We start from the raw sequence: 26,312 nt of genomic DNA, 5'->3' as shown, positions 1-26,312 counted from the left end.
TTATTTTGCAATTAATTTTAACGGTATTCTAGAGTTCAATAGTTTTTATGAACGGGTTTATTAATTTATGTATAGGCTGCTATCTATGAATACTTAATACTTTTGATTCAGTTCAGATAATGTTTTCACTATCAATGAAAATTTCTGATATTCTTCATTGTCCTTGAAGTAGGGTATAATATTTAAAATACAGTCTATTAAATTAAAACTAAGAATGAATCAGAAAACAAAATTCCTATGGCTCTGTATCAATTTTGGTAAAATTGTATGTTTCTTCTAAAGTAAGACTGAACAAACATAAAAATATTCATCGAAATTAATTTAAAATTGCCCGAATGTCTGCCTTAAAAAACTTGCAAATATAAAATTAAAATTATTTGCAAGCAGATGTGGTCTAGAAGTTTCTGGCAACAACCTAGTAATAAAACCTGAACAAAATATCGCGTGATCCAAAATGTTTAAAGTTGGGTATATACATGATACTAATATGGTAAAATCAGCTTAATGATTATGTAAATAATGCACTAAATCGCAGATCAGATGCGTTGCCACGATGTTATGGCTTGTTAAAGTCTCTGATTGTACGTAATTAGAAAACCAAGGACGATGTTTCCAATGTGTTCTTTAGAAATTTCTTCGTGTTCTATTGGTGGGTACACACGTACATACTTGCTAGTCAAGCAAGTCTCTTCGAACAAAGCTATAGCACAGACATGCTTGAACTCGCGTCTACACGTAAAAGCTTGCGCGAAGATCATGTTCAGTGTGCGTTGAAACTCTTCGAGCAATGGACGATACGTTGTTGTGTTTGGTGGGAAATTTTTTTCTTCTCTCTCCTCCAAGATGCCCTTAGAGAGTTAATTTTTTTTATCACTCCATTTCTGTCAATGTTTGGTTCCACCGTTTTGCACAATAAAATTAAACGATCATACGCAGCGTTTCTTTTACCCTTGTCGCTGTACTCTTTTAACGTTGTTTTCCATAAACACTCTTCTTCTCGATACATGTTTATAAATTGTTCCACAAAATCACGAGTAAACGCTCGAAAGTCCGACATTTCAGCTGCGCACGCACAACCTTTTCGATTAATCACTCGCTCACGACTGACATGCTCGAAGTCGCAGCTACACGTACAAACAAGATTGCTTCGAACATCGAGCAAAAATTATGGAGGTTTGAATCTTGCTCGAATCGAAGTTGTTGGATTGAAATGGTTGGCTTCGAGCATTTGTCTTGAGACTTGCATGGTACACATGTTCGTACTTGCTCGAGATCGAGCAAGTTTATCGAGCATGTGCGTACGTGTGTACCCACTATATGCTTTAATAAAACATGTTTAAAAATGATAGTTTTCCGAATAAAGGTCAATGATAGCTTAATATTATCTAAGAGAAAATGAATACAATCGATTCAAATCTATTCCCATTTTTAGGGCTGTATGATTTTTAGAGCTTTTTTCTGACCTTAAAGTATTTTCAACAATGCTCTCTATTTTACTTTAGTTCAATAGAAATTCTAGATTAATTTGCATATTCACTTCATTCTTCATTCTTCACTACAAGCCTCTTTTTTTCAATTTACCGAAGAATGAATTCCATTTTAATTTTCACTTCGAATGTGATGAATTACAGAAAACCACATTCACGGATAAAATTGGCTACTTTAGTTATTGGAGAGCCCATTAAAGCGTTGAATGGCTCAATTCTCCTATTTTACGAAATGCATAGTCTAGCAATTTTGTAGTCTCACAGCTATGAAATTATGTCTTATTAAGTTTTTTCATATTAAGGAAAGATGAAGCCAACCGAAACAGCTCGTACTTTGTACTCATAAAAATGATAATACACATTTGTTTAAGATACAAATTACGTTATTTTAGTAATCATCAAAGTATCTTAATCATGCAAAGGAATATAATTGAATACATATAACAACCTGGCTACATGTATAGTGTGATAAGCTCCATTCACGTAAACCCACTTGGCCCGGCTTGGCGCGCACTGACCCGGGATAAGAAAACTGTCTGTCACTCTTGAGTAGTGTAACTTTCTGTTAGTGATATAATTTTCATGATCGCATAAGTACTTAAGCAGATAACCTCCCATAAACAAATGAGACTTTACCTTGTAATATAAGTAAAGATTAAAATGATCACCTCTTTCCAGGTTCCGCCGTGGTCAGCATTTGTATGAAGCAGTTTGACGATGCAGTGTCGATAACAGTGGCTATAATGATCGTGGTAACAGTGGCGTTCGTTCAGGAGTACCGGTCCGAGAAATCCCTGGAGGAGCTGAACAAACTCGTACCACCTTCTTGTAACTGGTAAGGGTGATTTGGTATAGTTAGGGAAAGTAAGATAGAATAAGTTCTATTTGCGTATGGTCGCTAAGTCGATGATAAAGTGCTTAAATTTGGTGTAGAAATCGGTTCCATTGATGTTTATTAGGATTTTATAAACTTGGAATTGAAATTAAACTACAAATTGAAGTACATATTTGCCTTGTAAAGATTGTTATATTTTTTATCCTTATTGGAACCCATAGCCAAAATAAGAAAGTATTTTTTAAACAAATCAGTAACTTTAACGAATTAAAACAACTTAATTACGCTTTACTATATCCAAAACAGCTTAACATAATAATTCCTTTTATTCCAGTCTTCGCGAGGGAAGCCTAGAACATTTCTTAGCCAGGAACTTAGTGCCCGGCGACATTGTTCACCTTAATGTAGGAGACAGAGTTCCAGCTGATTTGCGTCTCTATGAATCTGCAGATTTGGCTATAGATGAATCTTCCTTCACTGGAGAAACAGAACCGGCGGTTAAAAGTGTTCTGCCCAATAAAGCGTCAGCGGGGAGGGTGAATAAGGATAATATCGCGTTTATGGGGACTCTAGTGAGGTGTGGCAATGCTAAGGTAAGGTGATAAAAGGGAATGTGTTTTGATAAGTGAATGATTTTTTTTAATATTTATGTAACTGTGATTATAATGTTAACTTTTTTTTTTGTAAAAGTACGTTTTGTTTTGTAAAAGTAAAAGTACTTTTTTTGTAAGAGTAGATTTTTTTGGAAATTAATGTAATATTATGAAGTGATAATGTTAAATTATGTCGCATGACAGTGTGTCATGGAATAGTTTCTTAGATCCACCAAAGTATTGAATTAGCTATAAAATATTGGTTGTGCAAGAAATTTTAACCATGTAATGTATGTGTATTTTTTAATAATTCTGTTCTATTTCTTCATACCTTCTAATGATCTTTTTTGCCATTTTCTCGTACAATCTAAATTTGCAAATTTTGATTACAAATGTGTACAAGATTTTTAATGATTTTATTCTTATAAATTTATAAAGAATAGAAAAAATTCGATCACGAGGCGGGACTCGAACCCATGCATCCTTTCGCGGTGTGTCCCTCCAAACACATAAAACTGAAAGAATAGAATAAATTCGATTGCTCTGGCGGGTCACGAGTGGCTGAGTTGGTCAGGCATCCGCCCCGGAATGGCGCGAAAGGATGCGGGTTCGAGTCCCGCCTCGTGATCGAATTTTTTCTATTCTTTATAAATGTATATTTATAAAGCATTTGAATGCCATAAAACCAAAAATAACCATTTTATTCTTCTTTCTAGGGTATAGTAGTCAGCACGGGCGAACGCTCCGAGTTCGGTGATATATTCCGCATGATGCAAGCGGAGGAAGCTCCCAAAACTCCCCTCCAGAGGTCCATGGATACCCTCGGAGCTCAACTATCGCTGTACAGCTTCTGCATCATTGGCTTCATCATGGTGGCTGGCTGGTTGCAGGGCAAGGCCATACAGGAGATGTTCACTATTGGAGTCAGTTTGGCAGTCGCTGCTATCCCTGAAGGTATGGAAGTTTCTAGAATGTTCTTTAGATATTTTGTCGCAGACACTTCTGTCACAGAATACATAATAGTAGCTATACGCTACAGAACGGACACTCTCCGCCTCCCGCCAAAATTAAACACTTACCTCACCCCGCACGATCAGACTAAAAATGGTCCACATTTTTCTACAGGGACGATACGCAACGAAGATTGACAACATTAATCAAATTGACTTAAAGTAATTTTATTATTTTGGATTTGTGATTATCGTTTTTCGTAGAAAATGGTTAGATATTATGCTGTTTACGGATGTATTTCATCAGAAAAACTCGAATTTTTGTTACGCTAGTCAAAAATGTGCCAACCATAAAGCGTTAACACACACATTTGCAGTCTCTACAGTATGACTGTCAAAACGATAATTTTGTATGGAGTGTCCGGGGTGTGCTTCTGTAGTGAGTGACCACCGGCTACACGTATGCGGTGCGTCTATACAAATTATATGAAAAATGTGTCAAGTGGCTGGCGCTGGCGACCAGTCGCTATGGTCGGTGGCCCATTTGTGCCGACCTATATACTTAACACTTTTGTCACATCAGTGTCAAAAGTGTTCAGTGTTAAGTGCCATGTGTAATATTATTTTCTTTATGTTTGTTGGTTCTTAGTTTTTGATCCTAAAAACAATTTTTCCTATTCATTTATTGATAAAAAAAACAGCTGAGATGAAGTAAATTGTGGTGAATAGATAAATTGTTTATCAATTTTATTGAGCTATCTCTAAATAACATATTTCTTCTTCCACAGGTCTGCCCATAGTAGTCACTGTGACATTGGCACTAGGTGTGATGCGAATGGCCAAACGCAACGCGATAGTGAAGAAACTGCCCACTGTAGAGACTCTGGGCTGTGTCAACGTTATATGCAGTGATAAGACCGGTAATATATTATTGTGTGTTTGAAAAAAAGGAATGATTGTTTTTGTTTTGTGATGACTTTAATTAAAAAAAGACGTGTGTCACTCGGGGACTGCCGCGGTAAAGCTAATGCATGCTATGCCTTCAAGCCACACCTCCATGTCCGTCCGAGTGGGGAGCGTGAGGTTTTTCGTTACGGAATTTCTCGATTCGGTCCCCGCGCTCAAGGCCCGCGATAGTAGCTATGCAATAGCTTAAAAATTAGGCTGCTTGATCATCTTAAAAATTTGCTAGTATTGGATCTTTATGGATTCACAAAGTCTAAATTATTAATTTGTCTATTTTTTTGATGGTTTTTTTTTCGAATATACTAAAATATCAATGATAACTTAATCTAAGAATATGCAACGTATATTATTCCACTACCGTGTTCTAAGCCACACAACCATAACGTGCAAATATTAAAACAAAAATAATTTCCAGGTACGCTAACAAAGAACGAAATGACAGTCACAACTTTATCCACTTCCGGCGGCCATATTGCGGAAGTGACCGGATCCGGATATAGTCCGAAAGGCGATGTGCAATTGCGCGCATACAAGGGTCGGGATTTGGATATAGCTAGGATGGGTGTTAATAGCATGCTTGAGGTGAGATATTTTTATTATTATGTATGGAGACTTCTTATTTTATGGTCCGGGAGCCAGCAGCAGATTTTATGACCAAGTTCCTCTCAAGCGGTAATTAGTAAAATGCATCAAAGTATAGTATTATGAAGCCTCGTGAACGTCAGCTGGAGCTCGGTTGGGGGGAAGAGCGGTTGTAGCCTCCCGTATCAGCTGACGGTTTTCCACCAAGATACAGCCAGCTGACATATATATTTATCCACAGTTACATATAAGCTATCATCAGGTAAATTTTTGTTTGAGAGGAAATAACGGAAAATAAATTTTTCTTTAAATTGAACTTTCATGTTCGAGACACCAGCTGACGTATAATACACCATGTTGTAACCAGCTGACTATTTTTTTTCGTTGAGATATTGGGTTAGCTACAATTTGACAAATTTTTAGCTGAGAGGAAATGAATGAATGAATGTATTTTTTTTCCTATGTGCGTGGGAGGCTACAACCGCTCACCCCCCCAACCGAGCGCCAGCTGACGTTCACGAGGCTTTATAATACTATACTCTCATGCGTCTGACGAATTATCTCTTGAGAGGAAATAGTTAACCAAATTTGCACCTGGCTCCCTAACCATTATGACATTTTAAAATTATTAATATAATGTTATAATCTAAATAATATATTATAATATGCATGCTCATCTTACGAGCTTAATGCGTAAGATACGCTCTAACGTGTGAAAATTTTGATTAGGAAATCAATTTTTATGTATGAAGTAGACTGGCCCAATTTTGACTTACCATTGACGTAAAATAGACACCTAAAATTACAAACACGAATTAGAAATTAGAAATTAGAAATTGTACGTAGTAAAAACTTGTAAAAAAAACTCGTAAAAACTCTGCCTCCGCGGGTATTTGGCACGAGTTTTTTTAATACAGTCTACTTTGTACGTTAACGCCACCGAATAAGGTGTTAATTTCAATAAGCATTTTATATAACCGACGCTCGGATATATTTTAATAGGTCATTGTGAGTCTTAATTGTTAATAGTAACAACTAGACATGAACACTTTTTTTGAAGGAAGACAAACTCGATCACGAGGCGGAATTCGAACGCCTAGCCTCTCGGCCACACGTTCGTGATCGAATTATCTTTTATTCAAAAAAATCGTTTAAAAAGCAATTGAATACTACAAAACGAAATATCAAATGAATACTTTCGTTTAAAAATTTGTGTATTATATATTATTTATATTTCAGGTGGGTATCCTCTGCAACAACGCGCACATAAGAGACGACATGCTCTACGGCCAACCGACAGATGGCGCTCTACTTGCGTGCGCTATGAAAAACAACATGGACGACATACGGGAACAATATAATCGGCTCAATGAGATTCCTTATAGGTAAGGATGGTGTGGTGATTAAATTTTGTTGGATGTATGAACCGAACACGAAAACCAACAAACGTTCAAACTAAACTAAGTTTGATTTTCGTGTTTGCTTTTGTGTGATTGAATAAAGGTTATGTCACTCTCCAGTACTGTAACTATATTGGTTATCTCTAAAGGTTATATACGAAAAAGAAACCATCATATTATATGGTTCAGATCGAATTAAAACTATAATTTTATATTTGCTAAAAACTATCGAAGTTTTTACGCTTTAAAACGTTGTTTGTGTGTTGGAAAGCTTTGTTATATTCATTCGATGATATTATTTGTTTATACTTTTAAATTAATTAATTATTATATTCTGACAAATATTACTACACACAAAGAACCATAACATTGATGTTATTGTCTACATCTTGAAAAAAAAATTGTTTAAAATTATTTTAAATAATACGAACTTATATGAGTATTAATTTTCCAAGATTTAATTTATTTTTTTGTAACCAACAGTTCGGAAACGAAAATGATGGTAGTGAAGTGCGCGCCAAAATTCAACGACGGCAAACACAAGGAAGAGGTTTTCGTTAAAGGTGCAATCGAGAAGATTCTACCTCTATGTACTCAGTATATAGACAGCGCGGGGAACTATGCGCCGATGACAAGAGAGAAACAGGCAGACTTTCTCAACGAGGCGTATAATATCGCCAGGATGGGTGAGTTTTGGCATTTTACCAAGTTTAGTACTAGTAGTACTAAATACTACTAATAAATACTAGGAAATGCTTGATAAATGCTAGAAAGAGAAGATTCTGCCGCTTTGCACGCAATAAGTTGACTGTGTTTAACCCATTGAGCCCCGAACGGCCCGATCGGTCCACGACACAATAGATTTTCTATTGTGTCTGTGATTCCGGGGCCTGAGTTATTACGTGACTCTATTTTAGTTCTTTATGTTCTATCTAGTAAAAATAATCGCGGTTAAATTCATATCATTGTGGATTATGTTTGCTCAAGTTATTATCACTGACCAGACGCTCAAAAGCAAAACTGCTTACGCGTAGGCAGAGTTGGCTATTGAGCGATATAATCGACTTTGAATATCACTGCGTACCTATATAAGGTACTAATTGAAATAAATGTCTAAAGCAACGCTGTTTGGTCATTTTTTACGAACTTTATTTGGTCCAGTTGCTTACAGTACATATTATTTTATTAATTATGTATGAATGAATGAATGAATGCTTTTATTGCAAGAAAATTTACATGTAACAATAATTATAGCTTAACTAGGTTTCTTCTGGGTTTCTTGCCTGCCTTTCGACAAAAAGCTTATGGTATGCTACATATTTAAATTTACCCAATCTATTCCCAGGTCTCCGCATAATAGCCCTCTGCCGGGGTAACAGCCTAGAATCTCTGACATACACCGGAGTGTGTGGAGTGTGTGACCCGCCGAGAGAGTCCGCTCGCACTGCGATAGCGGCGCTGAAGCGGGCGCAGGTGCAGGTGAAGATGGTCACCGGGGATGCTAGACCCACGGCACTGGCTGTAGGTGAGTAAAGGAGAGGTCAAGTTATACTGGACACGAGTAATAGGTGTAGAATTATAGCCAGGGGTAAATGACTGGTGACGCATGATTCACAAAGTTTGGCGTTGGTTGGGTTGGTGGGTCATGGTACAGTGGTCGTGTATATAGTGCGGGAATCCGCTCGTATTCATCAAAAACTGACAACACAGTAAACGTCAGTTTACTTTGTCTAATTAAAAATCCGAGTATAGGACAATTTCACACACAGCACGATCTGATCCTATACTAAGCTTTTGGCTTGTATTATGGAAACCAGATGGCTGATAACCATACACATATATAATTTTAAATAAATACTTATATAGATAATTGCAATCTTTATATTTTTTTAGCACAAATGGTCGGCTTGGACGTGTTACACTCGCAGTCGTTGTCCGGGGAACAACTTGACTCGATGTCTGATGACGAACTTGATGGAATTATTGATACTGTAAGTTGAACTACATAATTATAAGTTACTATTGTATCTTTATATCTATGCTTAAAATTATCATACATTTTACTTAACTTGAAACTTTTCATAGAGAAGAAAATATGTTTGCTAACATACATAATATAACTATATTTTTCAATGTTTGATTGTTCACATCCCTCAGTATATTATAATTTTATACAATATATTATGTTTTATGACTTCATTATTTTTTTGAAGGACCAAATTGCCCAATTATTGAATAATTGTCGTTTTCAGGTAAGCGTGTTCTATCGTGTGACGCCGAAACACAAATTGGCCATTGTGAAATCGTTGCAGAGGCTTGGAAATATTGTTGGAATGACAGGTAATAAAAACCATGTACCCTAATCTATGTATATTAAAAAAAAACTTTTTTCCATAATTTTTTTACAATCACAGATATTAATGTCTGCGTGTCTTTAAATTTTTGTTCGATAAAGTGTAATTTTTTGAAATGAAACATCTATAGGCGCGTTGAGTGTAAAATTTAAAGACAATACCGTCACGGTATGGAGTAAGGCGACGATTTTGGTATCTTTGAATCTTGCTAAAGAAGTTTCACTTCTAACACGTGTGCTTGTCACACACGCTCTTTTTTATACTGTTTCAATATTAAATATTAACCCTTTAATAGGTGACGGAGTAAACGACGGCGTGGCGCTAAAACGAGCGGATATCGGTATAGCGATGGGTCGTAACGGTACTGACGTTTGCAAGGAAGCCGCCGATATGATACTCGTTGATGACGACTTCGCTACTATAATGTGAGTTTTTTTGTTTATTAGAAGGTATAAGGAAAAAAACGAGGGAAAATAACTAGATAAAGATGTAATTAAATAGGAATTATTAGTTCTTCAGATGAATTCGATATATTAGTAGCATAGTTTTTTTGTTTGGTATAATAGACTATAGAATAGTTAGAATATTTGGTATTTAATAAGCTGTAGAATAGTAATAAATTCTATGAAACATCTAGAAAGATGGATATAAATAGCACGGTATATATTTTAAGTATTAAAAGAGGCTCGTGACCTATCAATTGACAACGTTATGAACTACTTTATATCACAGTTTTCTTTACCAAATATAATGAAAATAAATAATTTATCATTTTAAACTCCGCAAAATTTTTAATCCCCTTTTTAACGATTAAAATAGTAAGTGCATAATATATAATATGTATTATAATTTTTTCATTGTTAGATAAGATACTTAGTAGTTAATTCATTAATTGTATACTTTTAAACTTACTTTACGCATGCTGTGTTTACCTATAAGTGTTTTTTTACATTGATCATATAAAATTGTATTTTAACTTTGATGTTTTATCTGTGATGTAAAGAAACGTTGGTAAATAAAATAAATAAAATTTCTTCTCAGATCGGCGATCGAAGAGGGCAAGTGCATATTCTATAACATACGTAACTTTGTCCGCTTCCAACTGTCCACGTCTATAGCGGCGCTGTCGCTTATCGCTCTCGCGACTCTCATGGGCATACCCAACCCTCTGAACGCTATGCAAATACTGTGGATCAACATTATTATGGACGGTAAGTAATATTTTATATAAGTTTATTAATCGTTTTCAAATGACGATGTGTCAGGAAAAACGTGCAATAATGATAATTAAGGCCGGGTTGCGGTCGGTATTATAGTGACATTTAATTTTCAACCAAAAATAAGTACATCATCTAAATATGGGAAGCATTTTGCATAGGATAAAATATGTAACAGCTGCACTGCAGCTGCTACGCCGATAAATATCTCGGACTCGTTTTTAGACACATCAGTAATCTTTTTATCTAATGCTATCCAATGTTTATAGTTAAATGAAATGTAGGACTCTATTTTAATAGAGATTATAATTTTAATAGAGATTATATTTATGCCGGACAAATCTTTGTGGTTTTTGGCATGTTCAATTATGTAAAATGTATTTGTTATTGATAAATAAATAAAAAAAAAAATTAAGTTAAAGCTATTAGATAATAACCTTGTCTTAGATCCAATGACTTGTCATGAAATGGGTTAGCTATGAACCATCTATTAATTCAATAATTATGTACTTTTGTTCTTTTTTTTTGAAGTAAACTTCTTTAGGCGCGTTGAGACTAAAAGTTAAAGGTCGCGTCATGGCAATACCGTCCATAGAGCAAGGCGACGATTTTGGTGTCTTTGAATCTTGCCAAAGAAGTTTCATTTCTGGCACGTGTGCTCGGCACACACGCTATTTTTTTAAGTTTATAGCTAACTATCTGCTCCGCGTGGTTTCACCCCCGTGGCTCCACTCCTGTTGGTCGTAGCGTGATGATATATAGCCTTCCTCGATAAATGCAGGGCTATCAAACACCGAAAGAATTTTTCAAATCGGACCAGTAGTTCCCGAGATTAGCGCGTTGAAACAAACAAACAAACAAACTCTTCAGCTTTATAATATTAGTATAGATTACTTAGTCTAGATAGTTTCTAGTACGTAAATAACGTATCAAAATATAAAAAATGTAATTTATTCCAGGCCCGCCAGCCCAGTCCCTAGGCGTGGAGCCGGTGGACCACGAGGTGTTGCGTCGCAAGCCACGGGACACGTCGCGGCGGATCATATCGCGGGGTGTTCTACTTTCCGTGCTTATATCCGCCGCTATTATTATTGCGGGTACTCTGTGGGTGTTTAATCGTGAGGTGGGTTTTATAATTGTAGGGATATTTAATTATTTATTGCACACACAAAGGAAATAGAGACACATAAAGTACAGGTAAGAGGAAAACAATGTGTACAAACGGTGGCCTTATCGCTAGGTAGCGATCTCTTCCAGGCCACCGTAATTAATGTACATGGGATGTTTTTCGGAATAAATAATGTAGGATTCGGCGTTTTATCGTAAAGTAGTTTGTATCACTCTCTTTCAGAACTTACTAAGTACGTCCAGATACGTGCATATCATAAAATAGCTTCGTCCAGACATGAAACAAAGAATATACTATGCGTATATAAGAAGGATTTCATGTGTCCTATAATGTAATCCCTTTCCCATTAAAAGCCAGAAACGCTTTCATCAAATTTCATACAGATGTGATCAGCTGTTTTTAAGTGAAAGAGTAACAAACATTCTTAGAAACTAACGAAGAATTATGTATTTATCGACCTTATTTTATAACATTTTGTTAAAACGTTTCATTCATACTTCATAAAACTGTAAAAATCATAAGAATATATTAGTTTTTTTTCTCATAATAAACGGTACTAATCGTAAATTTTTCATTTTCCAAAATAATGAATATTCATATGTTATTCCCAGATGTCAGATAACAAGATAACCCCCCGGGACACAACAATGACGTTCACGTGTTTCGTGCTGTTCGACATGTTCAACGCGTTGTCTTGCCGCTCGCAGACCAAGTCGATATTCCAAGTGGGACTATTTTCTAACAAGTGAGTTGAAAACAGTAATTTATTTTCTTCTTCTAGAAGCACCTTTGAATCTGAATTAAATAGTTATAACATTTATCACCGATTCGGACGGAAAAACCGGCAAGAAACATCGTAGTTGCTATATTAAATCATGTAAATTTTACATTTTAATTTAACACAATATGTACTCGTAATAATGATGCTACGGAACTTGTTTTGCTAATAAGTTGTAAATGTGTATTTTTTTTTTATTTCAATAAAACCACGTGATTTGTAGCGAATTATCAATCTAAAGTGGGATTTATTTCCAGAATGTTCTTGATCGCCGTATCGCTAAGTCTGGTCGGGCAAATGTTGGTGATATATTTCCCGCCGCTGCAGAGGGTGTTCCAAACTGAAGCGCTCACTGGACATGGTATGTGTTTCTTTATGATATTTATTTACTTTTGATAGTATTGAGATAATGGTTAGCTATTTTATTCTCTTTGATAAACCGCAGAAATTAGGTTTATTAACATTTGAATGTTACCCGAATATACAAATTGGCTATAATATGTATATTATGATATTGGAAAGAAACAGTGTGTGTGAATAGATAACGTTTTAAATTTACAAAATTACTACAGGAAGTTGGTTTGGGCGCGTGGAGTGCGGGTAAAAGCACGCACGCACTTCTTGGTTATTATTTATTTCAGCTAAATCGGTTTATTTCTATAAGAACCAGAATTTATAACACCAAGAAGACAGTCTCCTAAAATTACATAATATAATCTATTTCAGATCTCATATTCCTAGTCTGCTTGACGTCGAGCGTGTTTATCGTCAGCGAAATAAAGAAGGTAGTAGAGCGAACACTGAAGAAGCGCGCCTTCCCAAAGTTCTCGACGAAGGCGCACGACGCGATGGACTTTGTATGACAGCAGCCCGAGACGAAGGCGGAGTAAGCGTGCTGGACGCGTGTCGGCGTGACACCTGTCGGACTGACGGCTGTCAGACTGACACCTGTCACCGCGGCGGCCGCGCGCGACACCTCGACACGTGTCGGAGTGACAGCTGTCAGAGTGGCACCTGTCAAACTGGCGGCTGTCAAACTGGTAGCTGTCAAACTGACATGTCTCAAACTGTTAGCTGTCAAACAGACATGTGTCAGGGGAATGCGCGCGTGGCCACGTGTCTTGCTGACGCTCCGAGGGGCTGTGTTGTACTCGATCTGAGGGATGTTAACGTTAGCGATACGCGGCAGAGCGTTAGATTGTGCAAGCATTTTCCGTTCCGCCGCTCGGCGGATACAGATGGGCGTAGAATGAATATTGATGACGGTTGTCATATGACGGCGACGGGTGAGGCGGTGAGCGCGGTATATGACAGCTGTCATGCGAACGTGACAGATGGAATGAAGGGGGAAGTGACATTTGACAATTTTCATATGAACGTGACGGATGAGCAGGTGGTAGGCGTCTTTAATGACGAATTTCAGGGTAACGTGACGAATGAACCAATAGCGAATGCGTCATATGACAACTGTCATACCGTTTCAACGAGAAACTGTCATGCGGGCGTGACAGACGGTCAGGTGGCGAGAGGTTTTTCACATGACAGGTGTCATACTGAGTTGACGGATATACGAGTGACAGATGACGCGTCACTTACAAGGCAACGGGCGGTTAATGACGCGTGTCTCTTCAATGACAATTGTCAGTGTGACGGTGTGACGGACCAAATGCCATTCGCTATATACGATGGCAAGATTGATATCCCGATGCGTTTTTGATTTGAGGCCTATTTTATAGGGTTTTATGGTGGGTTTTAATGTAATAGACAATTTTATTGACTTGACTTTAGGCGACAAAGGTTTAATTGTACAACAATAAAAACCGAGTAAACGATAATGTTCTCAAATAAGTTATTTTTTTACTAGCCCAGATTGTGTATGAAGTATATAAATATAATTCACCATTAAAATTATTTTCACAGAGAAGAACATCGCAGTATTTATACCGGAATGCTTGTTTAATTTATTTTTGTATCGCGTTTATGTGATTTAAGTGAAATTAAATGAATTTAGTTTGTATTTTTTACGCTTATATTGATATTAAGTTTTTGTAAGGTCGCGTTGAAAGCTAGAATAGTTATGGGAAGAGCTTGTTGGAAATATTTTTGGGGGTAGTTTTGATTATAGTAAAAAATTGCAAGTACCCTCAATTTTAAAATTATAAAACACATGAGTAGAAACTTGCTTAAATGTTGTCTCAAAAATATAAGGAATATTGTCTCAATCTGTATTCCATACAAAGCCTAAGTTATAGAATTATATTTTTTTTTATATTTTAAATACCTTTGAAATCATTTTATTAAAAACACATTCCGATAAATATAGGTTTGTTTTAAATAGTGTTTGTTTGGTTGTATTCCCCGCAAGTTCTATTCATATACAAAAATGTGTCATTTTAGTCTTTTTTAATAAATTACCAAGTACAGTTTTGCATTTTCGAACGTTACGGTAAAAATTGCCAGTGTTGAAGAAAAATGCCCAGTATGTATATTTTTGTGTTTTTTTTTTTGTAATAATACATGACATTTTTTTGTTTCGTTTATTTTTTATTTATTGTATCGTTGTGATTGTAAATATATTTCGTAAAATAGTCATCAAATGTCCATAAATATAGTTTTAAAGTTATTTTTTTAGTTTTTATTTTTTACCCTTTTTCTATTTTGTTTTAAGTATATAAGTAGTTTATTTATTATTCATAAATGAAACGGTTAGTATGAGTAGGCTGTGATAGATTTTTTTGAATATTTTAAAGCTTTGTACTTGTTACATAATTATTATTATTAATTGCTATTATTAATTGATTTGCTTTTTCTTAAGCTTTTATTCTTTATTTTATGAAGTACTATTTACTAAAGAGTAATCGTTTTTCATACGAGGATATAAAATATTATATACGTTTATTATTAAAAATATCTCGTTAATTTTAATTCAGTAACTCTATTTTTAAATCGCTGAAAATCACATAATATTTTACTTCATTTCATTTATTAATAAATAAATAATTGTCAACCAACACATTTCATTATTTTAATGGTTTTGAGGGAATGTTCTCTTAATCGTCAAAGAAATAGTTTCGTTCAAAAATGTAATATGCGGTTTGACTTGATATAGCTAATGATCGAAGACGACAAAAAAAATATTGTATCGTATACTTCAAAGAAAATGACAAGAATTACAAAGATCCAAAATATCAAAAATAATCTTCGAAACAAGGTAACTTTTATATAGTGTAACATTATATGTATATAAAACTAACGAAGGCCTAAAAACCCAATATATATATATCAAAATTGTGATTAGAACCATATCTTATATAAAATATGTACTAGGAAATATTGGAAAATCATAAATTATTTTGATTAAAATTATAATCCCACATAGAAATTGAAAACTTCAATTACCTAATACTTAATTCAATTTTAAACATACAGATTACTGTATGTTTAAAATTACACTATGATAAAATATATTATGATAATATCATAATATGTATAAAAAGTCAATTTTCTCAATAAAACTTGACAAACACTTGAAACAAGACATGGTTTCTTTATTAGATAAATGAACCAAATAAACTTAAATTAGTACATTATAAAAAAATGCACATTATATAATAAGCCCTTATACGAAAATCTCACAAATATTTCTATCCCACTATCCCATAAAGTAATTGCTCATTGAAATTTATATTGACAAGTGACAATCTTGCACTTGCTATATTTAGCTTAATATATAAATAAATGTACTTAGAAAATATATATCCCAATCATTTAAACTATACTAATATATTAATATAATTATACATTTGCGTCGGACAACAAAAGCAGGGCAAGGTAGATAAATGGAGGTTGTATACAGTACATGATGCGGTTAGACCGTTGGTGTTTGAGGAGATGTAGAAAGTGTTAAAAAAACCTTTTTAGTTATTTTTTTGCTTTATTAATGAACGTAAATTTCATATAAAATGGAATGGGATTTACATTAGTGTTCAGATGGGATGTGTGAGCAGGATAACAACGTTGGAGCGAGAGGAAAGATCGATTGCGACATTGCTTCAATCTACTAATTGTAATGTAAACAATAGTACATAGTTTGATGTTTGTAGTTTAATTATAAAATGTTTAATATTATTGTACGTTTTTATTAAATAGTTTGTACTAGTCTCGTTTGTTTCTGATTATTGTCTTACTGTTCTATGCTGTTTTACATCTCTTCAAATTAATTGAAGCCATCTTTTGTATAATTTAATATTGTAGATAATAGTGCGTAGCGTTTGTCTCTCTATAGAACGTAAGATATATAATATCTTAGTGTTTAAAAAATTTGATGTTCATGATTATACAGATTTTATAAGTAGCGACTTGTAGTGTTTTATAATTTGCCTGGTGTGCGATGGTTTCTTTGACCATAGATTAAAAATAAAAAATCGACAGATTGTCACAAAGACACATGTCACTGTCAATGTCAATTTTTGACAATTATAGTGACATGTTGCCAGATTTATACGATGTTCATTGCTTTATATGAATAATCACATCCATCACGCTTATTTATTCCTGAAATTTAACACTATCAAATAGAATATAACTATTTAATAATAATTATTAATTAGTAGAAAATGTTAAGGAAACTATCGTATCATCAGTCAATATTTTATATCCTGTTTTATCTACAATTCTTCTTACTATTTTTCATGCCTGTAAATTATAATATTGATATACAAATAACTATTTAATCAATGTAATTCGATGTACGAAAAACGTAATATTGTAGCAAAAAAAAGTAAATCACATTCTAATTTCACACGCTTGCTTATTAATGTATGCTACAAAAATAATAAAATTAAAATAGTCACTAGTTATGTGTCTTTGAGTAGGTGAAATAAATACTTAATTTCCAAAATGTATGTAAACTCTATTATTCATTTTATCTAAATCCGAATGAATTATTTACTCTATTGGAAATATTTCTTCATATAAAATTGATCAGTCAAATTAACTATTAAAAACAACAGTATTAACATTGTAGGTACGTCTGCCCGTCAATAATAATCTTTTAAAAATAATATAATACAATAACCTAGGCGTTGGTACTCGTATGTAGGTACATGGTTTTTTGTTTGTCATACCTAACCGGCTAACCATAATATTCTAATAAACACTTGTTGAGGTACCAGTAATTATTCTTTTACTCCAAATGTTTATTTTTATTTGGCTTTAAACTATAATGCAGTTTGAAAATTTATTTTGCATTGACTGTAATAGGGCATAGCTCGCCATAATTACTACAATCTTTCTTTTATTATATTATTATAGTATAGTATATTGTTAACCATTCCTTCAAATATTTAAGACAAACTGTTATGCTTCAACATATTTATCCAATAAATATGTTTCAGATAATAAAACTTAATATATTATATAAAAATTAAAATAAAATATTGCATGAAATCAAAAGAAACTATCAAAATATAAAAGTTTGTTTTTACAGTGTTCACTTTTCTAAGGCTCTTTGCTATCAAGATTTTTCATATACTTACGTTTATGTAACTAGTTACGTTACTTTATATTTAAGTAAAAAATATGTGTATAAATAACGGCGCTATGTTTTTTAATATTAATTTTATTCCTGTCTTTCGAAAGTGACTATTACCTATATGCTATATATTATGTACTATTGCTGTTTTATTATGCAAATAAAATAGTTATCAATGTGATTGTTTGTTTTATTATTTACCTTAGTTTTTCCCACGTAAGTATCAGAATTTCAGATAATGGTTGGAAAGTATTTAAGAAATTCCTTAATATATTTTCAATATCTACGGGATACTTCATATTCATGCATAATTTCTAAATACTCGTAAATTGGTATGGTCGTTTAATAAGTCGTTTAAGATTTAAATCTCCGAGCCATCACTGCTCATTTTTAAATGTTTTGGTACATTAGAGATACATATAATATAGGTACCTAAAAGTTCGGTCTTACTTAACTTTTCTGATATACAGGGTGTCCCACTATTGGTATACTAAGCGCGAAGGGTCTTGTAGTCTTGCTTTCACTGATCACGTAAAAAATACTTAAACAACAAAATTACGCCAAAAATTTTTTGTTAAAATTTTCCTTAAAATTCATGTTTTCTTTCTAGCTTCGCGCAGCCATATAACGCTTCGCTAATGTAAGCATTTTGTCTATGAAAACATAATCTTAAACGATAGCTCACGTGCGGCCGGCAAAGTTGGGCGGATTGCTTGTTAGGGGTATACACAAAGAGTTTTAAGAATTCATCTATTTGAAAAAAAAATGCATCTGGAATTTTTCAAGTATTTTTTACGTACTCAGCGTATGCAAAACTATAACCTCCATTGAGCTTAGAATACCAACGGTGGGACACCCTGTATTGTAAGTAGGTTCTGTTTCGATGTGTTAAACAAGTTTACTGAACAGTGCTTTTAAGGTCATGGAGTAAAAAACTGACTGGTTTTTATTTATGAATAATGGTTACTTAGTTGTTAATACTGAAACTTAGAGGAGGATGCATTAATTAAGGAATGGGAATGATTGTTCTCTATTATATGACTTTAATTAAGTGCATATTAAAAGACTAAATATCTACACAATATATGTAGGTATATTGAACCATTGTTTACCTAAATACATATGTCAAGATTGTAAAAAAACATAAGATCTTACTATAATAGCACGATTGTAAACTGTAGAGAAAATGAACCTATACGGTACGTCCAAACATATCGCAGTTAAGTATGTACTATGCTGGCAATTTATTTTTCCCAAATACCTTTCAGATGCAGTTTGCGTACGAATGCACCACGCTTCGCGGGGATCCTATTTATGTGTAGTTTTTCAATAAACCAAATCAAACTTATAACTTACCCATCATATCGACATAATATATCAAGAGCCCCTCAAAATCGTATTATTTTCTGCTTATAAAATAGACTAGACGTCCACATGTTTTTAATGTGTGTTATACAATTGATTTTGCAATAAAGTCCAATGCAGTTATTGTTAAATAATAATCTCTTGCCTTTCTCCACAAGGATAAGCCGTCACGTCTTATGAAATAAATTTCAATTGCACGATGAATGAATAGGATCACTACAATGGTAGTTACCACCCATCTGCTAACATCAAGCTTTCAAACCAATGTAAAGAGAATTTTACAGTAAAATGTTGTCGAAAATTTTCTATAAATATCACCAGAATTATTGCAAGCAGTAATATTTAGTTAGGTGCATTTAGTTTTTTTCACAATTTGCCCAGTTTTTCTTTCAGCTAAGAAAGAAACAACACTTTTACACAACTTCTATTATTCGTATCTGTATGTACCTATATTTTTAAATTATTTTCAATGTGTATCGAAAAAGCTTAAAAATATCATTCAATTTTATAATATCAGAAATTAGAATTAAAAATCCACAACAGATTTATACCTATTTATAGTCCTCCTGTGTATAATAGAGCTCATAAAATCTGCTTACCAATACCATCGGGATATTATAATTCAAACTATATGTACCTATTTTAAATAAAAAAAATTATGAGGTATATTTGACCACAATTCTTAATAGCACGCAGAATCTTCTATCTTCTATCTTCTATATAATATAAAGGCGAAAGTTTGTATGGATGTATGGATGTATGGATGTATGGATGTTTGTTACTCTTTCACGTAAAAACTACTGAACCGATTATAATGAAATTTAGCACACACATAGAGGGTAACTTGGATTAACACATAGGATAGGTTTTATCCCGGAAATCCCACGGGAACGGGAACTATGCGGGTTTTCCTTTGAAAACGCGAGCGAAGCCGCGGGCGGAAATCTAGTTTATAAATATAAAACTAAACTTAATACCTATATGGAATATAAATGTTTGTTTACTAGTTTTATTATGACCATGACCTTAGATGCAGATTCTCTCGACTTGTCTGATTTGTCAGTCACAAAATGTATCTCAAACGGACTGGTGTTATTTTATTTTCCTTATTATGTCCGATATTTGCAGAATTTGAGTTCCCTAAAGTTACTCTACAAGCTCTAACTCCTAAAGGATTTAGAGCTATTATTCCAGGTAATTATTTATAGAATTTTGCGTGAGATTTAAATTAATTAATTAACGTTTTTGAAATATTTTTGATGATATTAAGATCTTATTTAATTCGAATGTTTATTTTTATGATTACATACCTACTTACTAATATTTGTAGATGATAATGATGTAGGTAATCACATCTACACATTTTTAATAACCTAAGTTACTAGTTACCTAAGTATTTTGTATTTTATAACCTAAATAATTTTAACAATTAAAAATAGAAATTGGTCATTCATCATTGAGAAACCCTTTTCAAAATAGAACAATGATGCTTGTAATTTCTAGTGTAATAATGTTGGAGGAAAATTTTGCTAGAAGTCGACAGGAAATATCTACTTTAATATTCAAAAGGCATGCGTGTTATTGTGTTATAATCCAAGATATGAGATATAAATTGATGTATTTAATTGTGTTAACTATCATAATTTTGTAAGCTATAGATTATAAGGTCAAAAGTATTTCTAAGTGTAGAATATAGTTTGAAATTTTGTATAATACCTTATCCATTAAAATATGGTTGTCAATTATCATTACTTCTGGGTTTTCCAAAACACCAGGGTTGTCTCTTGGTTTTCCCGCTTTAATACAATAATAATCATTCTTAATAAGCATTCATCCACACTTATATTATTGTAAAGAGAAAAGATTTTAATGTTTGTTGGAATACTGCCAAATTACCAAAAAAATGAGGCTCCGAAACTACAGAATCGATTTGAAACATTCCTTCACCAAGAAAGCATTATTCCTTAAGTGACTACCTATCAATAATATCTCCGACTATTTATAACATAGGTAAAAGTCAGCATTAGGTATTAGTAAATGCATTGACCCCATCACATGTTGTCACGGGATTTCCACTCTGACTCAAACTCAAAGATTTATAGGTATGTATTCCGACTTTTAGGCGAAGCTCCTCAACTTTATTATTTTTAACGGAGGTCCTTACCCTTACAATTTCTCTGGAATTTGTAAACTGTATTCTTTTACAATTAGTAAGCTTTATCACTAACAATATGAGTTAGAACGCGAGTTCGAATCGCGCCTCGTTTATATTTATAAAGTACCTAATTGATGCCATAAAACCAAAATATCAAATCCATACTAATATTATAAATGCGAAAGTAACTCTGTCTGTCTGTCTGTTACTCAATCACGCCTTAACTTCTGAACCAATTTGCATGAAATTTGGTATAGAGATATTTTGATACTCGAGAAAGGACATAGGCTACTTTTTACCCCGGGACATAGGATAGGTTCTATCCCGGAAATCCCACGGGAACGGGAACGGGAACTATGCGGGTTTTTCTTTGACTGCGCGGGCGAAGCCGCGGGCGGAAAGCTAGTTCAATATAAGTTTACTATTTAATCTATTCTCATACATACTATTCTCTTTAGCTGATCCGCAAATAACAGCGTTCTACATAGAGGCTGCATTCTACCGTGAGGCGACATTCGCTGACGAATATGTAGAACAACGCGTGAGAGGTTTCGGTACGAAGCAAGTTCATGGCTGGGTGTTCGAGGACCCAGATATAACAGTCAAATTGAACAAGTACATCCAGTATAAAGTGTTCGTGTCCACCGGACATGGGACCATTGGACCTAAAGACGAGGATGGCCTTTCCAGCTTTTCTATGCGTGGATATGCTAGTCCTAAATTTACGCAAATGTTAACAGGTGATTCTTTTTTTTTTAATTGTGATAGTAGACTTAGAACAGTTGACCATTTTGCTGTCGTAAGATAGGTAGTGATTTAAATCCATCTAAAAATGCGTTAAATTGTGAACAAAATGTGCCAATGGATCACAATTTTTTGACAGTTTGAATTTCACGAGTTAAATTATTATAAAGCAAGCCTTTAATTATTAAAAGCACATATCCACTCTTATAAAAAGCAAGCTTTTAATAATTAAAATAATTAAAAGCTTGCTTTTTTATAAGAGTGGATATGTGCTTGTGGATAAGTGATAAGAGAATCGTCGAATAGACGTAGCAAATATCTGTAGAGATGTGAGGATTGACCCAAATTGCTCAGATCCTATTGGTTTGTTAAAATTCTAAAAACAGCATTTTACTTCGATATCCAAATAAAATGAAAATAATACTCAGGGCGTGATCTCCCCAAGTATTATTTTCAAAAAATAGTCGATGTACAGATTTGATTTTACTACGATTTTATTACACCTAAAGACTGCTTGTTATTACTAAATGATTTATTATATTTCAGCGTATGTAGACCCAATGGCCCACGGTATCTTGTGTCCCGAGTCGTTAACGAAGGTCCGGGGCCGCCGCGTGTGCGCAGGAGAAACAATATTTGAGGATGACTTCAATAGCTTCCAAGAAGACAATTGGCAGATCTCTCATTACATACCTATAGATCACCCGGTAAAGATAAATTATGAGTTGAGATATTTTATTATATAGAAAATAGAAAATATTTAAACTATTATAATGATTGTGCCACATTATAAATATAAAATAACATATATTTTTTAGTTTATTCCAATTTGTTATTTATTATTTATCATCTCCATAATACTCGGGTACCACCAGAAGGACGGTACCCGGTCTTTTGGAAGGCTTACGTGGGGACACGGATCCAACACGCAGAGGCCCTTTTGAGAGTTTTAATGCGTTATGGGACACCAACCGCAGCCTGGCCATGACTGCACTATATAGAGATACAGCCCTGGGCAGTCCGCGGCCGATGTAGGACAATTCTTCCTTCAACTCTGATTCTTCATTTTGATTTTTACAGGAACATCCATTCGTATCTTACCAACGACTTCAGAATAACCCAACAGTTTCAGTTGAAAACGGAACTCTCCGAATTTCTCCCAAACTCCAACAAGATTTATTTGTGAATACAAACCAATCGATTTTCTCGGGCACTTTGGACTTGACCAGCGGGTACGTGGTGTTATAGTTCAATTTTATTATTCTCATTTTGTGTCTTCTTGCCTTTTTTGCACTTTCAAGACAAAATCTTGCAATTTGAAAAAAAATTACTTACAAGGAGTACTAGGAGTAGTAGGATATTATATTGCTCTTTTCCTTATTTATTTGGATAGCGTGTCTTATGTCGAGGCTAAGAACACACTGTATGATATTTTCAGGTGCACGGAGCTACGAATATGCTCGATGTCGTCTATCGGAGTGGACATAGTCCCTCCGGTGGTCAGCGGCCGCGTCACTAGCGCTCGCTTTGCGTTCACCTATGGGACTGTGTATATCCGGGCTAAGATGCCACAAGGAGACTGGTTGTACCCAGGTAAACATAATAATATAGCTTATAAGCACGAGGGATCAATTACAAATCGAACAGTGATAGATTTTTTTGAAATACGTCCAGTAGTTCGTAATAACATAGCGTATAAGCACGAGGGATCAATAATTACAAATCGAACAGTGATAGATTTTTTTTAAATACGTCCAATAGTTCGTGAGATTAACACGTTCACTATTCAGACAAATTAGCTTTATACCTAGTCTGTCCCGCCAAACGTTGTTCTGCCTTTCTCTTATCACTAGGGGTAAGAAAAATAGATGAAGCTTGTTTAACTTCAAACTGGTGTAGATGTTTTACCTTTGAGGTGTACCTGGGTGTACCTTATTTTGGTTTGTTTTTAATGTGTACGACTTAATAATGATCAAAAACGTTACAGAGATTCTTCTCGAGCCGCTTTCCAAGAAATACGGCAACCTGAACTATGCTTCTGGAGTTTTGAAAGTAGCCATGGTGCATGGCAACACCGACATCAACAACGAGAGATATAGCAATAATGTACGTAGAAAGATGATACGCAATAATCCATACTAATATTATAAATGCGAAAGTAACTCTGTCTGTCTGTCTGTTACTCAATCACGCCTAAACTACTGAACCAATTTGCATGAAATTTGGTATGGAGATATTTTGATACCCGAGAAAGGACATAGGCTACTTTTTATCCCGGGAAAATGACGCAATCCCGGAAATCCCACGGGAACGGGAATTATGCGGGTTTTTCTTTGGGCGCGGGCGAAGCCGCGGGCGGAAACCTAGTAATTTATAAATTTTTAGTGCTTTTTGACATTGATTACATACCAAGTCATACTTTAATGATGGTTTAGAATATAAAATTGCTTTTTACGCAGTTGAACATTCGTAAAAAAATTGCAGTTTTGCTAGACTTATGTCGATGTTTAATATAGGTAGTTTTTGTACACACGATGATGTAGTTTTAATTATATTATTTGAAATTTCAGTGGCTAACTGGTGGTCCAATTATAAATTCAAGATGTCGCACTGCACTTGAGTTTTATCACAAAAAGTTAGAAGGCAAATTCTGGGGAGATGACTTCCATGAATACGCTTTGAAATGGTCACCAGGTACTCTTCCTTAACTTTACAGTTCTGTCATTGAAAAAGTAATTTAATTATGTGTTTAGAAATAACAAGAAGGGATATGATAGAGCATTAAAAAAAAAGAATGCGTTGCCTTATTAAATAAATAAGTGAAGCTTGATCTATTGCTTTATTTGGAACTGTATTTTAGAGCTTTAGATTTTTAAAATAATTTAACGTATAACTTTAACATCGTTTACAGATGAAATAGTTCTATCAGTGGATGGGGAGGAATATGGTCGTTTCCAGCCAGGTTCTACAGGACTCAGGTCCTGGCTGCCGTCTTCCTGCAGAGGTGACTGGTACGACCTTCTCAATAGTGGTGGTATCATGGCACCGTTTGATGATCATGTAAGTATTTGTACTTTATATTTTTATTCACATAAAATTAATAAAAAATAACTGTACTTTATAACACTTCTAGTTATTTTATATCCTTGTAAACACGTAAGAAAGAAACTGTGTGGAACGATTTGTCAATCATATATTTAGTATTTTATATTACTACTATCCTCAATGTCATGATAGATAAGAAGAAAAAAAAAAATGATTGAATAATTTATGTAACTTTCAAAAACTGACTGAGTATTTAATATAAGTAGTGTAAGGCTGCGAACGTGATGTGTTTCGATATTAAATTTTTTCTAGGCAAAAATAGCTTTCAAATTAATCATAAAAACAATAGTAACTATTACGACCACATAATAAATTACAATTAACAAAAAACGATCGTGTGCACACGTGTCCGACATAAAACTCCTTTGGCAATATTCAAAGATACCAAATCGTCGCCTTACTCCATGAAGCGACCTTGAAATTTTACTCCCAACGCGCCTAAAGAAGTTTCACTTCGAAAACACTTAATGTTCGATATACTTTCAGTTCTACCTAACCCTTGGTGTAGCGGTCGGAGGTATCATAGAGTTTCCCGATGGCCTTACCATCGGGGAACAAATAGCAAAGCCGTGGCGCAATCGCGGTAGGAAGGCCAGCTTCTCCTTTTGGCAGGATAAGGACAATTGGCACCCATCATGGACTCAGCCCGATTTGATTATAGACTACGTGAAAGTCGTCGCTTTGTGAATGTTTCAACTATAGCCCTATATCGTATCTATATGATATTCATTATAAGTACAGTAATGAAATAAATGATTATGTAATCATTTGATGTTTTATTTCTCTTATTAAACAACTCTTTTACATAATATAACTATCAGCTAAGGCTATCAGGTTATAACGTATCAGTTAGATTTTTAGAAAAATAAAGAAGAATCGTAACAACTTTATCAAATCGTAACTAAGTACTTGAATGATTTGTCAATTTAAATGTATCACCCTTGTATCACCGTTAAATTTTACAAACCGAATATAATAATATAATAATGTAGCGACGACATGCCAATTTACGAGTTATCGAATTTCAAGTGTAGCACAAAGAAAGCTCACACGGTAACTCGTATATAAACAGTTTGTGCACTATGCATGAATAGTCAAGGGCTTGTCGGGACGCGGGTG

General features: G+C 34.2%; 2 protein-coding genes across 5 annotated transcripts in view; both read left to right on the top strand.

Annotated features, from left to right (window-relative positions):
* The window catches only part of SPoCk (secretory pathway calcium atpase), a 60,082-nt gene extending 44,474 nt beyond the window's left edge, over positions 1-15,608 (top strand). For 3 of the 4 annotated variants that reach the window (XM_089701935.1, XM_089701934.1, XM_089701933.1), the window contains exons 4-19: positions 2,166-2,322; positions 2,657-2,915; positions 3,632-3,869; positions 4,654-4,785; positions 5,247-5,413; positions 6,653-6,798; positions 7,297-7,499; positions 8,159-8,338; positions 8,707-8,804; positions 9,066-9,153; positions 9,463-9,592; positions 10,209-10,378; positions 11,344-11,507; positions 12,125-12,258; positions 12,549-12,652; positions 13,018-15,608. In XM_089701935.1, the coding sequence (XP_089558061.1) occupies positions 2,166-2,322; positions 2,657-2,915; positions 3,632-3,869; positions 4,654-4,785; positions 5,247-5,413; positions 6,653-6,798; positions 7,297-7,499; positions 8,159-8,338; positions 8,707-8,804; positions 9,066-9,153; positions 9,463-9,592; positions 10,209-10,378; positions 11,344-11,507; positions 12,125-12,258; positions 12,549-12,652; positions 13,018-13,154 (2,507 nt within the window). In that variant the 3' untranslated portion in view covers positions 13,155-15,608. The remainder of the gene's footprint in view (positions 1-2,165; positions 2,323-2,656; positions 2,916-3,631; positions 3,870-4,653; positions 4,786-5,246; positions 5,414-6,652; positions 6,799-7,296; positions 7,500-8,158; positions 8,339-8,706; positions 8,805-9,065; positions 9,154-9,462; positions 9,593-10,208; positions 10,379-11,343; positions 11,508-12,124; positions 12,259-12,548; positions 12,653-13,017) is intronic. The other variant, XR_016316422.1, reaches the window with a different exon arrangement.
* A 4,651-nt stretch (positions 15,609-20,259) lies between these two features.
* Positions 20,260-25,960, top strand: LOC149483821 (beta-1,3-glucan-binding protein-like). Its single transcript, XM_089701297.1, has 9 exons — positions 20,260-20,383; positions 21,803-22,084; positions 22,635-22,795; positions 23,169-23,320; positions 23,527-23,681; positions 24,076-24,194; positions 24,659-24,782; positions 25,000-25,148; positions 25,680-25,960. The coding sequence occupies exons 1-9, from the start codon at positions 20,260-20,262 to the stop codon at positions 25,878-25,880; spliced, it is 1,467 nt and encodes a 488-aa protein (XP_089557423.1). The 3' UTR covers positions 25,881-25,960.
* Positions 25,961-26,312: the final 352 nt, after the last annotated feature.

This window comes from Colias philodice, chromosome 12 (genome assembly GCF_061535455.1).
Source record: "Colias philodice isolate Cphi_HAF_F1 chromosome 12, ilColPhil1 Martin Lab GWU primary, whole genome shotgun sequence".
In the NCBI taxonomy this organism is placed as follows: Eukaryota; Metazoa; Arthropoda; class Insecta; order Lepidoptera; family Pieridae; genus Colias; species Colias philodice.
Note: the sequence above shows the minus strand (reverse complement) of the source record. Positions and strands in the feature narration are given on the sequence as shown.